General features: G+C 34.7%; 1 protein-coding gene across 2 annotated transcripts in view; it reads left to right on the top strand.

Annotated features, from left to right (window-relative positions):
• The window catches only part of eif2ak4 (eukaryotic translation initiation factor 2 alpha kinase 4), a 29,887-nt gene that overhangs the window by 4,869 nt on the left and 9,707 nt on the right, over nt 1-15,311 (top strand). The window contains exons 8-27 of one of the 2 annotated variants that reach the window (XM_052581427.1): nt 229-386; nt 898-1,433; nt 3,217-3,332; nt 3,993-4,147; nt 4,311-4,738; nt 4,819-4,891; nt 5,856-5,945; nt 6,026-6,148; nt 6,731-6,835; nt 7,081-7,144; nt 7,249-7,328; nt 7,977-8,078; nt 8,384-8,434; nt 8,613-8,849; nt 10,504-10,579; nt 11,672-11,793; nt 12,326-12,375; nt 12,690-12,858; nt 13,918-14,034; nt 15,238-15,303. In XM_052581427.1, coding sequence (XP_052437387.1) covers nt 229-386; nt 898-1,433; nt 3,217-3,332; nt 3,993-4,147; nt 4,311-4,738; nt 4,819-4,891; nt 5,856-5,945; nt 6,026-6,148; nt 6,731-6,835; nt 7,081-7,144; nt 7,249-7,328; nt 7,977-8,078; nt 8,384-8,434; nt 8,613-8,849; nt 10,504-10,579; nt 11,672-11,793; nt 12,326-12,375; nt 12,690-12,858; nt 13,918-14,034; nt 15,238-15,303 — 2,918 coding nt within the window. The remainder of the gene's footprint in view (nt 1-228; nt 387-897; nt 1,434-3,216; nt 3,333-3,992; nt 4,148-4,310; nt 4,739-4,818; nt 4,892-5,855; nt 5,946-6,025; nt 6,149-6,730; nt 6,836-7,080; nt 7,145-7,248; nt 7,329-7,976; nt 8,079-8,383; nt 8,435-8,612; nt 8,850-10,503; nt 10,580-11,671; nt 11,794-12,325; nt 12,376-12,689; nt 12,859-13,917; nt 14,035-15,237; nt 15,304-15,311) is intronic. The other variant, XM_052581428.1, reaches the window with a different exon arrangement.

Genomic DNA, 15,311 nt, shown 5'->3' with positions numbered 1-15,311 from the left:
ACATCTTTATTTTATCATTTTATTCTGTTCTAGAAACTTTAATTTCGGTTTATTTGATTTTGATTTATTTTTAAATTATCTGTGAAATTTGTATTCTTACATATATATATATATATATATATATATATTTTATTTTTTATGCTGTAACATATAAAGATTAAAAAGGAGTGGTCCTAAAACCGATCCCTGAGGAACCCCACATGATTCAATTCTGTGTGTGTGTCTCAGGTGAGAGCGAACGATTGGGACGCAGTGTTTATTACGCGTTCAACTCCACCTCCGGAGATTTCTCCGTCGTCTACGAGTGGATCCTTCGCTGGAACAAGACAATCGGAAAGTTCTTCACCAGCCAGGAGAGAGAGAAAATAGAGAAATGCAAAAAACAGGTAGAGAAATCAACAAATCAAAGCTGGGTTTTAAGCATCTGATATAAAATTGTAGTTGTATAAAGAAATTCAAACATAGGCACAATTGATGAATAGATGAAATTACCTGTTGACTATAAAGCATATTTTATTGCAATCTATCAATTATCAAAAGAGAAAATCATATTTGCTACATTTTAATATTTTTTAATGGAAATTATGTTCCTTTATGATTTTAGTTTCTGGTTTTCTATTTAAGAAACTATTTTCTATTAGAAAATTTTATTCAAATTCTGTTTTCTGTTTCTTAATATATTGATGATTAATATATTAGATTTATAAAGAAATGTAAACGTAGGCACAAATGGTGAACGGATAGAAGTCTCTGCTGACAATAAAGCATTGAATCTCATTAAATAATGTTTCAGTTTCATTCAGAAATATTATTCATGGACATTTAAAAAAACAAAACCTGTGAATAATATCAAATAACAGATTTTCTTGATGATTTTCATGTGCTGTTTGGTCTCAGATCCAGGGTGCGGAGAGCGAGCTGAACTCTCTGCTGAAGCTCAGTCATCCTCATCTGGTGCACTATCAGGCTCTGAGCTGCGTCGAGCGAGACGACTGTCTGGTGGTGGATCTCCTGGCCGAACACGTCCCCGGCTGCAGTCTGTCTCAGCTGCTGTCTGACGGCGCTCCGGTGGCCATCGATCAGCTGCGGCGACACGCTGTCCAGCTCGTGAGCGCGCTCGACTATCTGCACACTAACTCTGTGGTGCACAAGCAGCTGAAGCCGTCCTGCGTGCTGCTGGACGCTCGGGGAGACGTGAGGCTCGCAGACTACAGTCTGGCCAAGCGTCTGTCAGACGTCTGTAAGCAGGACATCTTTGAGCAGAGTCATGTGCGCTTCAGTGAGGACGCACTGCCCTCGCGCTCCGGGAAGAAGGGAGACGTCTGGAGCCTGGGGTTGATGCTGCTGGAGCTCGCTCAGGGTCGAGAGGTCAAGGAGTATCCCGTAACGCTGCCCGCGAACCTGCCCAGCGACCTGCACGACTTCCTTAACAAGTGAGTGTGTGTTATGGCTGAATGACTTTGGAAAATCTAATTGCAGTTTTATATGCAAGTCAAGGTATAGTCAATGTATAAAAGCTTGTATAGAAGGACCAACACATAAGTGTCCCTGCCGCACAGAAGCAGTCATCAGTGTCACAGACGTATATTTGTAGAAATAGACAACAATACACTGTATGAGTCACAATTATACATTTCTCTTTTATGACAAAAATCATTAGGATATTAAGTAAAGATCATGTTCCATTAAGATATTTTTTTGAAATTTTCTACCGTAAATATATCAAAACTTAATTTTTGATTATTCATTTGCATTGCTAAGAAAATAATTCGGACAACTTTAAAGATGATTTTCTCTCTCTTGTTTGTTTGTTTGTTTTTTTTTTGTTTTTTGCACCATCAGATTCCAGAATTTCAAATAGTTGTATTTCTGATTTATAAAAAAAATAGTTTTATTACTGGTTTTGTGGTCCAGGGTCACATATAAAGATTAGTGGTCCTAAAACCGACCCCTGAGGAACCCCACATGATTGAATGCTGGTGAACCACACCAGCATTTCAGCATTTCAATGATTGGCCGATTTATATGTTAAAAAGGTTTTAATTTAAGCAGTTATTCACAATTAAACATTGATCAAATTACATACAGCACATAATTAACTTGAATGTGAGTGTGTCACACTTAAGAGCAAATTTATATTTCATAATATTTTATTCCTGTATTTTCCTACATATTACCTGGAGCTGACTTGGAAAAACGCACATAAACCATATGTTGTTGCAATCGGTTTCTGCTTTTTATTCAGTTTATAATATAGGCTACTTCTATTAATATATAGTTACAATATATTGTTTTCTGTGAAAACTTACACTGCTATCTGCAATAACAACTAACCTGACCATGGCAACAGTCTATTTTTTTTTATGGCAAAACCTGGGTCGCTGTTTTAAAACACTTAACGATTTCCCTTTTCTAAAGGAAGTGTTTAAGGGATTATATGCAACACCCTTAAGTTATTCCCTTAGGTAAGAGGAAATCATGCCTTAAGTCTCATAATAAAGGGAAAAAGCTAAGGTGCTTTATGTAACTGGGCACAGGTCCGAATGTTAAGATTAAATTAGGTGAATTGATATGAATAACATTTTTATTTAACAACTACAATCATAATAGAATATATTGACTGATTTGTTTAACTTCCAACCTTGATAGTATGTAATAATTATGACATCATAAAACACTGACAAATAAGCCTGGTGTAAACATTATATTAAAAATCACACAAACTAAAGTAGATTGCAGAAATATAAAAACAAATCTGTTGCTTTACCACACTACTTAAGGTAATTCAGAGTTTTATTTTATTAGTTTTTAGAAATGGTTAAATTTTCATTTCATTCATTCAGCATAATTTGATATTTTTAGAAATTGATTGTTTTATTTGTTTAATAGTTTAATATTACATATGTTTTCCTTCTGTTTTTAATAATTAATTTTTTTATCTTATTTTACAATCATGTATTTAAAAACATATATATTTAATCAATAGTGTCCAGTCTCCTCATTTACCTCAGTTTGGCAAACCCAATAATTTATCAACACATTCCTATGTTCACAAATAGTTCCATGACATGTATTCTTTTGATTTTAATTAGACTTTTCTTGATGATTTAACAATTATTAGCTGTTCTTCAACTCCCAAATCCCAGTTTGGGAAGCCCCAGACTAGTTTTGTTTAGTAGAAGGTTATATGTATTTAATCTGTGTGTGTTTGTGCAGGTGTGTGTGTCTGAATGACGCGGATCGCTGGCACACTCACCAGCTCCTGGATCATCCGTTCCTGCGTCCTCCGTCGCCCAAGAGTGTCGCTCCGTGTTCGGAGTCCAGTCCAGAGGGTGAAACACGCACAAACACACATTCCATTAAGATATTTTTTTTAACTTGCTACTGTAATATATCAAAACTTAATTTCTGATTAATAATATGCATTGCTAAGAATTTCCTTTGGACAACTTTAAAGGTGATTTTCTCAAAATTTTGAATTTTTTTTTGCACCCTCAGATTTCATATTTTCAAATAGTTGTGTATCATTCAAACATAGTCCTATCCTAATAAACCATACATCAATGGAAAGCTTATTTATTCAGCTTCAGATTATGTATGAATCTAAATGTAAAAAAAAATTGACATTCATGACTGGATTTTTGGTCCAGGGTCACATATAAAGATTAAAAAGCAGTAGTCCTAAAACCGATCCCTGAGGAACCCCACATGATTGAATGTGAGTGAACCCCTCCAGCATTTCAGCATTGACTCATATGAATGCTTCTGATTGGCCATTGCATTCATAAACTCAACAGAATCATGTACCACACTTCTTGTTCTAAACACGCCGGTGTGATTGTATGAAATATAAAAATATTAATCAGCTATTTTGCCATTTTGAAAGCTGCATTCAAAATTCACTTGGCTCAAAAATCTGCCTGCACATGCCTCTCTGTTTGAATGGGCATGACTCATCTCTGTAACGAGTTCTATGTGTGTTTGCTTCTTAGACACGGGCGTTGATTTCGCCTCCACGGTCGTCCCACGCAGTCACCTCCTCAGCGCCCCCTTCAGTACGGAGGTGCAGAAGCAGTTCTCGCGCTACTACAACGAGTTCTCAGAGCTGCAGCTGCTGGGGAAGGGAGCGTTCGGGGCTGTTATAAAGGTCATATGTTTTATATTTTATAATCATTTTTAATAAATATCCTAAAGTAAAAATGTGACTATTTTGTCTCAATTTCTTCTTTCCGATGTTTTTGGTGGGAAGGCTGTTGGAGAGCAGAATGTGTGGTTTGTAAGTGCTCACAGTTGTCAGTGTTTGTCTCCAGGTCCAGAATAAGCTGGACGGCTGTTATTACGCGGTCAAGCGGATCCAGGTGAACCCGTCCAGTAAACAGTTCCGGAGGATCAAAGGCGAGGTGACGCTGCTGTCGCGACTCAACCACGAGAACATCGTGCGTTATTATAATGCATGGATCGAGCGGCACGAGACGCCGGTGACCGGAGCCGTGACCAGCGACAGCTCGGAGACCATCAGCAGCCCCGAGCGAGCGCAGAGACCCGCGACTCCCGAGAGAAACGAGCTGGGAATGATGGACAACATCGAGGACGACGCTCCTCCGCCGGCCCTCGCCAGCTCTGTGGAGTGGAGCACGTCTCTGGAGAGATCCTCCAGCGCCAAATGCAGCGCTGCAGACTCCACCGACGACGAGGAGGACGAGGATGAAGAGGAGGACGTCTTCTGTGCCTCCTTCCTGTGAGCTTCAGCTCTTCACACGCTGTCTGTGATGATGACGAATGTGTACATCTCTGACCTGCTTCTGTGTTTCCACACAGCCCTCGAGACAGCGACTCTGAGAGCGACATCATCTTCGACAACGGAGACGCCAGCAGAGACAGTGTGCTGCAGGTCAGGCGTTACACCACATAAGGAAATAAAAAACACAAATAAATGAAATGTCATTAGTATTTAGTTATGCATCTGCATAGTAAACTAAAACTTATTTGAACTTCGTTATATGATACATTTTTAGCATGCAAAGCTGATTATTATTATGAGAAAGTTAAGTAAAAATTTAAATATTTAATAATATCATTTTTTATTGTTTTACTTTTTTATTGTTTTTTTTTTAGTCAGTTTTGCAGGTTTTTTTAGTTGTTTATTTCAAAGATCTTTTAATTTTACATTTTTATATTAAAAAATTTACTTTATGAAGTAAAAAACTATTTAATTTATAATTTATTTATGCTTCTGCATAGAAAATCAAAGTAATTTTGAACTGGAAATTGGAAATTAAAGAATTTCAAACATCTCTGATACCTTTTTTTTTTTTTTTTTTTATATTAATTCTACATTTTTATTATTTATTTTATTATTTATTTCAAAGATGTTTAAATTTTTTATATTTAAAATGTTACTTTATGAAGAAAGAAACAATGTAATTTTTAATTTAGTTATGAATCTGCATAGAAAATGAAAATAATTTTGAACTATATTATAAATCTTTAACCAATAAGGCTAAATGTTATTCAATATAATATTATAAATATGTAGTTCATCACATTAATCTCACATTCAGAAAAAAAACAAAGGATATATATATATGTTTATTATTATATTTGATCCATCATGTTTTTTATGGCTGATATAATCTGATATAGTGAGAATAAACAGGGGAAAAAGTTCAGTTTTATTCAGAGACAAAAATATTAATTTGCTGCAGATTTTCTGTGCTCTATATCTCCAGTAATGAGATGAGATGTAAATGATCCGCACATATAACTTCTGGAAACAAACGCTCCTCAAAGGAAAGCGTTATTATTAGATGTAGTTAAGTATGGGATCATGTGTAGTTGATGTTGGTTCTCTGCAGGAGGAGCGCAGCAGCAGGAAAGCAGCAGATCCGCTGGAGAGCTCAGACTCGGAGAAGCCGCTGCTGATCGCTCATTACCTGTACATACAGGTGTGTTCACCAACACTGACGCTCAGAGCGAGGCTGTGCTGCAGATGATGCCGTTACACCTGTCTTTTCTGTCTCTTCAGATGGAATACTGTGAAAAAAGCACTTTGCGAGACACGATCGACCAGGGCTTGTATCTAGACGTCAGCCGCCTCTGGAGACTCTTCAGGGAGATTCTGGACGGTCTGTCCTACATCCACGAGCAGGTGAACACCACGAAGATCGAAGCTTCTCAAGATATTTAACATTTTTCATTATTAGATTAAATTTTATTTATTTTTAATATTATTTATTCCAAGCATTTTGGCATATTTTTTGCATTTTTAAATTTAAAATATTTTAACGTTCAACATTTTAAAATAAATGAATTTTTATTTATTCCATTTTTTTTTGTTGTTTACATTTTTTTATTTAAAATGTTAGAATATTTTTTATTTTATATATTCCAATCATCTCTGATGTCTGTTTTATTTTTGAAATGTTTTAAACTTAAAATGTTTGAAATGTGAAATTGAAATATAATTATTTTTTTATGAAAAGATTTGAATATTTTTTATATTTAAATTATATTTTCGAATTTCTGTTTTTTTTAATTAGTTAGTCCAAATATTTTTTATATATTTTTTTGTTATTATTAATTGTGATTTTTTTTTTTTTATTATTTATTTTTAAATTTATTTATATATTTTTTTTTACATTTATTTTTACCCTTTTTTCCTTTCTACTTCACTTAATTTTGAGTTGAATGGGCTGCATAAATAAAAAGTGTGTTATCTCTCTCTTAACAGGGAATGATCCACAGAGACCTGAAGCCTGTCAATATCTTCCTGGACTCTCAGGATCACGTGAAGATCGGAGACTTCGGCCTGGCGACGGATCACCCCGCTAATGTGGTACTGCATGTGCTGCATGCATGCTTTATACACACAAGAGCATTGCATGCATGTGTTGATAAATAACTGTATGTGTGACATAGATTGACACATAGAAGCAGTTTTGATCCTTTATATGAACACTTTACAAATGCATGTTCAGAAAATGCATTCATCATGAAATGAATGAGAATTATTTCTGATTGGCAGACTTAACCTTTCTTTTTGGTCATTTGGTTTATTACGGTGTGTTTCATGTGTTCCAGGCCGCAGGTAAACTAGAGGTGGAGGAAAGCAACTCAGGGTTTGTCCCAAAACCAGATCCAACAGGTGAAAACCCCCCCAGTCTCTCTCGTGTTTTTGAATGGCAGCAATAGTTTATCATGGGCATGTCAGAATAAAAGTCTGTACTGTTTTTAATCTTGATTTCACAGATAACATGACTGGTATGGTTGGTACGGCTCTTTATGTCGGCCCAGAGGTTCAAGGAAACACTAAAGCCACTTATAACCAGGTATTAAACAACCTTCATCCAGACTGCTGTTTAACTCCCTCTCTGTGAATAATGATGGTGTTTTTGTGTTTTCATTTTAGTTTTAGTTAAAATTTAGTTGTCTATTTTTGTAATTTGTATTACTTTTTTTATTTTTATAAATGTGACCCAGTCACAAGGGTCAATTTTCCAAAACTGAGATTTATACATCATATAAGAGATAAATGTGGGGTTCCTCAGGGACCGATTTTAGGACCACTGCTTTTTAATCTTTATGTGACCCTGGACCACAAAACCTGTCATGAGGGTCCATTTGAAAATTGAGATGTCTACATAATCTGAAAGCTGAACAAATAAGCTTTCCATTGATGTGTGGTTTGTTAGGAGGACAATATTTGGAAGGGATACAACAATTAGAAAATTTGGAATCAGAGGGTGAAAAAAAAAAAATCTGAAAATCGTCTTTTAAACTTACATTTTTCACATTTTGTAGACACTTTTATCCAAAGCTACTTACAGTGCATTCAGGATATACTTATATATATGGCAACTAGATGAAATAAAACATATGTTTTTTAAATGGTATTTTATTTTTAATAAGTAAGGACAATGTTTAAATGGTTTTAGTTTTGTTTAACGGTCATATCCCTGGTGTCTGTGTCTCTGCAGAAGGTGGATCTGTTCAGTCTGGGCATCATCTTGTTCGAGATGTCCTACAGACCCATGAGCACGGCGTCTGAACGCATCTTTGTGCTCAGTCAGCTCAGGACAGTGAGTCCCATCATGCATCTGTTACTGATATTATTTCACACCGTCTCAGGGCTAATGCTTCAGGATGTCTCCAGTCAATTCTTCAGGAACGTTTGTGACTTTTACGCTTTAATGTCACTGTACAACTAATTATGTACAAACGTACTGCTGAATATTTTTGAGGAAACTGATTCATTTTATTTTTCAGGATTCACCGATTTCACGTTTTCCATACAGTGTCACTGTGATCTAAAACAAATATATGTATGTTTTTTGCAAATGTCATCTTATCGCTCGTTCCGAATGCATCTCTGTTTGTCCTTCAGGAGTCGATTAATTTCCCTGAAGACTTTAACGAGAACGAGAATGAAAAGCAGGTAAGTTTGAAACATCCATATCTGTGTCCAGTCGTAATACATCATCTTTACATTCTGAACTTAAGTGCATGTTTCAGATTGGTTAATATTAGCTGTCAATCACCCAGTCAGGATCTGGGGGTAACAGGGATATCATTTGAACTGGTGTCAGCATCACAGATTGTGTTCCCTCTGACAGAAGAAGGTGATCAGCTGGCTGTTGACTCACGATCCGGCGCTGCGTCCGACAGCGGTGGAGCTTCTGAAGAGTGATCTGCTTCCTCCGCCGCAGATGGAGGAGTCCGAGCTGCACGAGGTGCTGCAGCACACTATGGCCAACATCAACGGAAAGTCTTACCGCACCATGGTCAACAAGCTCTTCTCCCAGAACTTCTCCCCCGTCGTGAACTTCACATACGACAGCGACATTCACAAGGTAGAAGAAGAGCTCCAAACATTCACAGAACGGATAAAATGCACATTTACATCACCAGCGATCAAGACTTCTGTATTGTGTCCTGCTGCTTTCACATCATCTTTTTTTACAGCAAATTGTAACAAATGATGGTCGTGTCACAATGTATCACAAGACGAAAATTCCGTAATTTGTATCATGGATGATGACTGTATCTGTCGTGTAAAGTTCAGCCCAACATGAAAGCTTAGACAACTTTTTAATTTGCGAAAAAGAATCAGCAAGTAGCACTTTCATGCGATCTGTTTTTTTTATTTAATTTTATTAATCAATTTTAGATTTAATTTAGGCTTTTAGTCACTTATAAACAATGATCAAAGAGCGCATCAAATAAGGTAGCATTTGAGCTTAAATTTTTCATTTAATGAAAATATATATACATTACAGAAATATAACATAACGTTTTTTAAATGCAACAATTAAAATTGTAAAATGTTTTTTAGTTAGGAAAACAATGCAAGCATATTTGAAAAACATAATTCTGTATTTTTTATTTCAGATTTAATTCAGGCTTTTAATCACTTATAAACAATGATCAACATGTACAAAGAGCGTATCAAATATGGTACACACTCGAGCTTCCATGTTAGTTATCTGAATTAATATTCATTATTATTAATGAGTTAAAAATAAAATGCATTATTTAATGAAGTATAAGAATTTTGTGTTTTTAGCTTAGCAGAGTCCTGAATATTTCTGTTGTGGTCAAATAACTTCTTTCTGTTAATTGTTTATTGTATGCATTAGAAGTTTTAATTAAAAGTATAAAAAGTAAAAAAAGTATCTTGTATAGAAACCAATCACAACATACATAAATCGAATTGAAACCAATTTTAGTGCATTTTTACTACCCTAAAGATTGATTATGAAGAGAAACATTTCTTTCTTTAGAATAAATGACTGAAGAATTATAAATTAACAACATTAATTAATTAAAGGAAGAGGAAATACATTAATTAAAATATCTTAAAGCTCAAAATTTCAAATTCGAATATTAAGTATTACATTTATTTAATTTCTTTCTAAAAATGTGTATTTGTATCTAAAGTATGGTTTTCAATATAAAAATGGCTAAATAAACGTCAACTGAAATAATACAATAATTCTATTTTGTTTCAGTTAGCTGCCATAGCAACATTTCTCATTTAGTTTAAATGAAAAAAAAACGATATAGACATATTTAAAAATAAAATAAATGAATATATGACAAAAGCATTGTTAAAACTTCAACTGAAATTAAAATGAAAATGGAAAATACAAAAACAAAAATCTAAATAAAAACTAATAATGTCTCAGTGAAACTAAACTAACACTGAATCAGAAATAATCTACTAAAGCAAAAATATATTCTCTTAGTAAATTTTGTCTTGTTTTCTAATATACATTTCTAGAAATTCTTCAGTCAAGATGAACTTACTGTACAAGTAAAATTATTTAAGATATGTATTTTAAAAAAAAGCCAAATTTTGTTAGTTTTTCAAGCACAAATATTTTTTTTTAGAAAACAAGACTTAATATCTTAAATCACTCAAATAAATGTACACAAATGCTAAGCGGATCACCAGCAGGTGGCGCTGTGCTGTTATTTATCCTCTTCCTCTGTGTTTGTCTGCAGGGCAGCTTTAATCTCAACACTGCTAAACTTCAGCAGCACGTGTACGAGACGGTCACCAGGATCTTCAGACGACACGGTGAGAGACGCACTGCATTCTGGGTCGTGCTTCAGCTCTCATACTTCCTGTTCCTCTGCTTCGCCAGAGCAGGAATTATGATTTGCATTAAAAATAGGATGTTGGTTGAAGTAAAGGCAAAAAAACTTCTTATAAAGCGGCCTGCTGTGCCTCTAATGTGTCCCTGCAGCACAGAAGCAGCATCAGTGTCACAGACGGATATTTGGAGAAATACACAACAATACACTGTATGAGTCACAATTATACATTTCTCTTTTATGACAGAAATCATTAGGATATTAAGTAAAGATCATGTTCATGAAGATATTTAGTAAATCTCCTACTGTAAATATATCAGAACTTAATGTTTGGTTAGTAATATGCATTGCTAAGAACTTCATCTGAACAACTTTAAAGATGATTTTCTCAATATTTCGATTTTTTTGCTCCCTCAGATTCCAGATTTTCAGATAGTTGTATCTCAGACAAATATTGTCCTCCGAACAAACCACACATCACTGGAGAGATCATTTATTCAGATGATGTATAAATTGACACTTATGACTGGTTTAGTGCTCCAGAGTCACAAATGAACTATTAAACACACTATTGATTTGAATCTGTAAATCAGTTTTTTAAGACCTTGATTCTGAATGATCCAGTTTAGGAAACTGAATCATGTTAGTTATTTTGCAAAAGTAGTTAAATACTTGGAACACTGAGTAATGAATTAAATGAATCAGTGAATCTGTAAATCAGTGAATCAGGGATTTAGTGATTTAGTGAATCTGTGAATCATGGATTTTGTGAATCTGTGAATCTGTGAATCAGTGATTTAGTGAATCTGTGAATCAGGGATTTAGTGAATCAGTGAATCTGTGAATCTGTGAATCATTGAATCTGTCAATCAGTGATTTAGTGAATCTGTGAATCAGTGAATCTGTGAATCAGTGAATCTGGGATTTAGTGAATATGTGAATCATTGAATCTGTGAATCTGTAAAAAAGTGAATCATTGAGTCTGTGAACTGATTCCGCTCATTCATTAGCTGTGTGCATCTCTTCTTTCTGAGCGATCTGATGTTGTGTTGGTGATGATGTTGATGTGTCTCAGGTGCGGTTCGGCTGCAGACGCCGCTGCTCTTGCCCAGGAACAGACATCTGTATGAAGGATGTGAGACGGCCTGTTTTATGGATCACAGCGGCATGCTGGTCTCTCTGCCGTACGATCTGAGGGTGAGATGAAACTTTCCTGTGCTCACTGAACTAATGAACCAGTCAAAATAAGAAGAGATGTAGTTATATGCATAAATGTGACCCTGGAGCACAAAACCAGTCATAAGTGTCAATTTATACATCATCTGAATAAATGATCTCTCCAGTGATGTGTGGTTTGTTCGGAGGATGATATTTGTCTGAGATACAACTATTTGAAAATCTGGAATCTGAGGGAGCAAAAAAATCTAAATATTGAGAAAATCATCTTTAAAGTTGTTCAGATGAAGTTCTTAGCAATGCATATTACTAATCAAACATATAAGTTTTGATATATTTACAGTAGGAGATTTACTAAATATCTTCATGAACATGATCTTTACTTAATATCCTAATGATTTTTGTCATAAAAGAGAAATGTATAATTGTGACTCATACAGTGTATTGTTGTGTATTTCTCCAAATATCCGTCTGTGACACTGATGCTGCTTCTGTGCTGCAGGGACACACATAAAGTCTAAATTGTGTGTTATGTCTTATTGTTTCTCTTCAGCTGTCGTTTGCCAGATTTGTGGCCAGAAACAACATTTCCCTTCTCAAAAGGTACTTTGTGTTTACTTCACAATTTTCAAGCATTTCATGCCCCGAACAAAAACGTCTGTAGTTCCCGTATGTTTGTGTATAGTGCGTACTAGATTCATTATAATATATGCTTTTGATCAGAATTGTTCTTCTGCTCACCAAGCCTGCATTTATTCGATCAAAAATACAATAAAAACAGTGAAATATTATTGTGATGTAAATCATCTGTTTTCTGTGTGAATCTGTGTTAAAGTGTAATGTATTTCTGTGATGCTCCGCTGTATTTCCAGCATCATTCCTCCAGTCTTCAGTGTCACATGATCTTGTTTCCGCAGGTACAGCATCGAGCGCGTCTACAGGCCGAGGAAGCTGGATCGAGCTCATCCCCGAGAGCTTCTGGAGTGTGCCTTCGACATCGTGATTCCCATCAGCAACTCTCTCCTGCCAGACGCCGAGGCCATTTACGCCGTCTCCGAGGTCGTGCAGGAGTTCAGCGCGCTGCAGGTACCACACCGCATTATCAGAAAACATCCATATCTCCACTCATATCCATTCTCAGTTCTGCGAGACGATATCGTTTCTTAAATCCCGATGATTGAGGAGTCTAGCCTGTTTTCAGTTAATGATTGGAACATTGTAGCGCAGCTCCCGTCCAATAAATCACTCCAGGCTTTGTGCTTCGATACTTTTCATATGAAACAATGTCTCAGATTTCTAATTCTGTGCATTGTATTGCAGTATTCAGACAATAAATGCTGTTTAATCTGTGACCGATCGCTGTAGCTGATCATCTCATAGACTTTATTACTAGTTATAGCACAAAATAAACATGAATAATCATCTGAAGGAGAGTTAAAATAAAGAGTACAGCTTTACGTTCCGTATCGTGTCTCGTGTTATCGCTCGATCAGTGTTTCAGTCGCGCAAATACGACAATATAACAATATAACGTCACGTAACGTCACATTTACCTCAGGAAAAAAACACATTCTGTAACTAACTCATTAGTTAGAAATAAACTGTGGAGAAGATTATTTTACTAAGTATATGCAACGTTTTATATTTGCATTACTGTTTTCAGTGTTTAACTTGTATTTTTATGACAGCCACCATTTAAATGTTTATATATAACAAAAAAAAAAAACGCAAATTGATGTTGAAACCTAACTCTAGCAATTTCTATTCTAATTCTGTTCTTAATAAAAAAAAAAAAAACTTGACACTTTTCAGATTTGCGCACTATTTACTAACTTTTTACAAAACAGACTTACTCTAATGTATCTAATCTTTTTGTATTCTGTTTTTATTTCTTATACAATTAACAAAAAAAAAAAAACTCTTAATATATTTTACAGCTGTAGTTAAGAAAAAATGGCATGTGCACCTGATATATATATATATATGCAAAATAATCGATTTTGAATCTAATCGCAAGCTTGTGCACGAGGATCGAATCAAATCGTAAAACTTGTGTGAAAGCCCAGCCCTAGCTCATCAGTACAAGTGCAGATGTAGAGAGAGGACACAGTTTAATAAGGTTCTGCTGCCCCATGTGTGTTTCAGGACAGGAACTACACCATCCACCTGAACCACACCAGTCTGCTGAAGGCCATTCTTCTGCACAGCGGCGTCCCAGAAGACAAACTCACACAGGCCTCCAACATACTGTGTGACTCCATGGTGATTCAGAGAGCCAAATTATGAGCTCGCACCCTCAGATCAAATCTCTTTACATTTACTTGACCTGGACTTTAAAGCGTACTCATGTGTCTCACTCCGTTATTTCTTAATTTCCACTTAATATTTTATAATTTCCTCTAATAATCAGCTTGCATCTCACTCTCACATTAATACACATAAATACACCACATCAGAGCAATACAAATATGGCAGACACCATTGATAACATATCTATTACAGTCACACGGGTGTTTTAAAGGAGGCAAGCAATTTGAATATTATGATTATAACTATAAATTATTATTTTTGTCATTATTAAATCATTGTCCTTAAGACAGTACATCAAGAACAGTACCATATTACAATAATATTATTTCAGTATTATTATCATAATACAACTGTACTGTAAAATAATAAATATTTTTTTTATAAGTGCCATATTTATTGGAAAAAAAGTTGCATAGGGTCAAAATGGCATCATTGAGAGAAAAAAATGCAGATAAGTCAATATTTTTTATAATGTTCAGTTTTTGAGTTGAAATTAAGATTAATTTTTTTTTTTGTTAAAATATTTTATTTTACATAATTTTTTTTTAAGAAAATTGTTTTATTTTTTATTTGTTTTATTTACAAATATTTATTTCACTAAATTTTTTTATTTTTTATTGTTTTATTGTTTTATTTTTTTATATAAAAATATTTATTTTAATTATACTTTTATGATTTAAAATATATATATGTTTTTGTTTTATAACATCATTCTGATTTTAATAATTGAATATACCATATTTTCTGAAAAACAACACATAATTTAAATATTTTATTATTACTTTTATAACTAATGCAGAATACTGGTAAATACAATCAAACATTGTAAACACAATGTATTCTAGTTCATGTCACTCCACAACAAGTCCTTTACGTTTAACAGTATTCACAACAGGAATGAAAAATAAAAAAAACATGCAAATTATAGTCTCAATCAGCTTGTATTATAAACACAGTAAGCATGTGGGAAATGCGCTTTCTAAAAATAATCCAGATGCATGTTTTGTGGAAATAAAAGTCATAAAACTGAACAATAAGAGTCCGAGAGATGGTGGAAATGATCATGCATGTGATGTGTGTGAGCGGCAGGTTCACTCGGCTCTTATGTAACCTGGAATATATTTCTGTCTCTCTCTCACCTTCACACACACACAGAGCGAGAAACTGACGAAGCGTGAAGTGGAAGCCAAATTCTTTAACCTGTCGTTGTCCAACAACAGCGTAAGTCA

The sequence above is a fragment of the Carassius gibelio genome, chromosome B17 (assembly GCF_023724105.1).
Source record: "Carassius gibelio isolate Cgi1373 ecotype wild population from Czech Republic chromosome B17, carGib1.2-hapl.c, whole genome shotgun sequence".
Classification (NCBI taxonomy): Eukaryota; Metazoa; Chordata; class Actinopteri; order Cypriniformes; family Cyprinidae; genus Carassius; species Carassius gibelio.
This window is presented reverse-complemented; position numbering and strand designations above follow the sequence as displayed.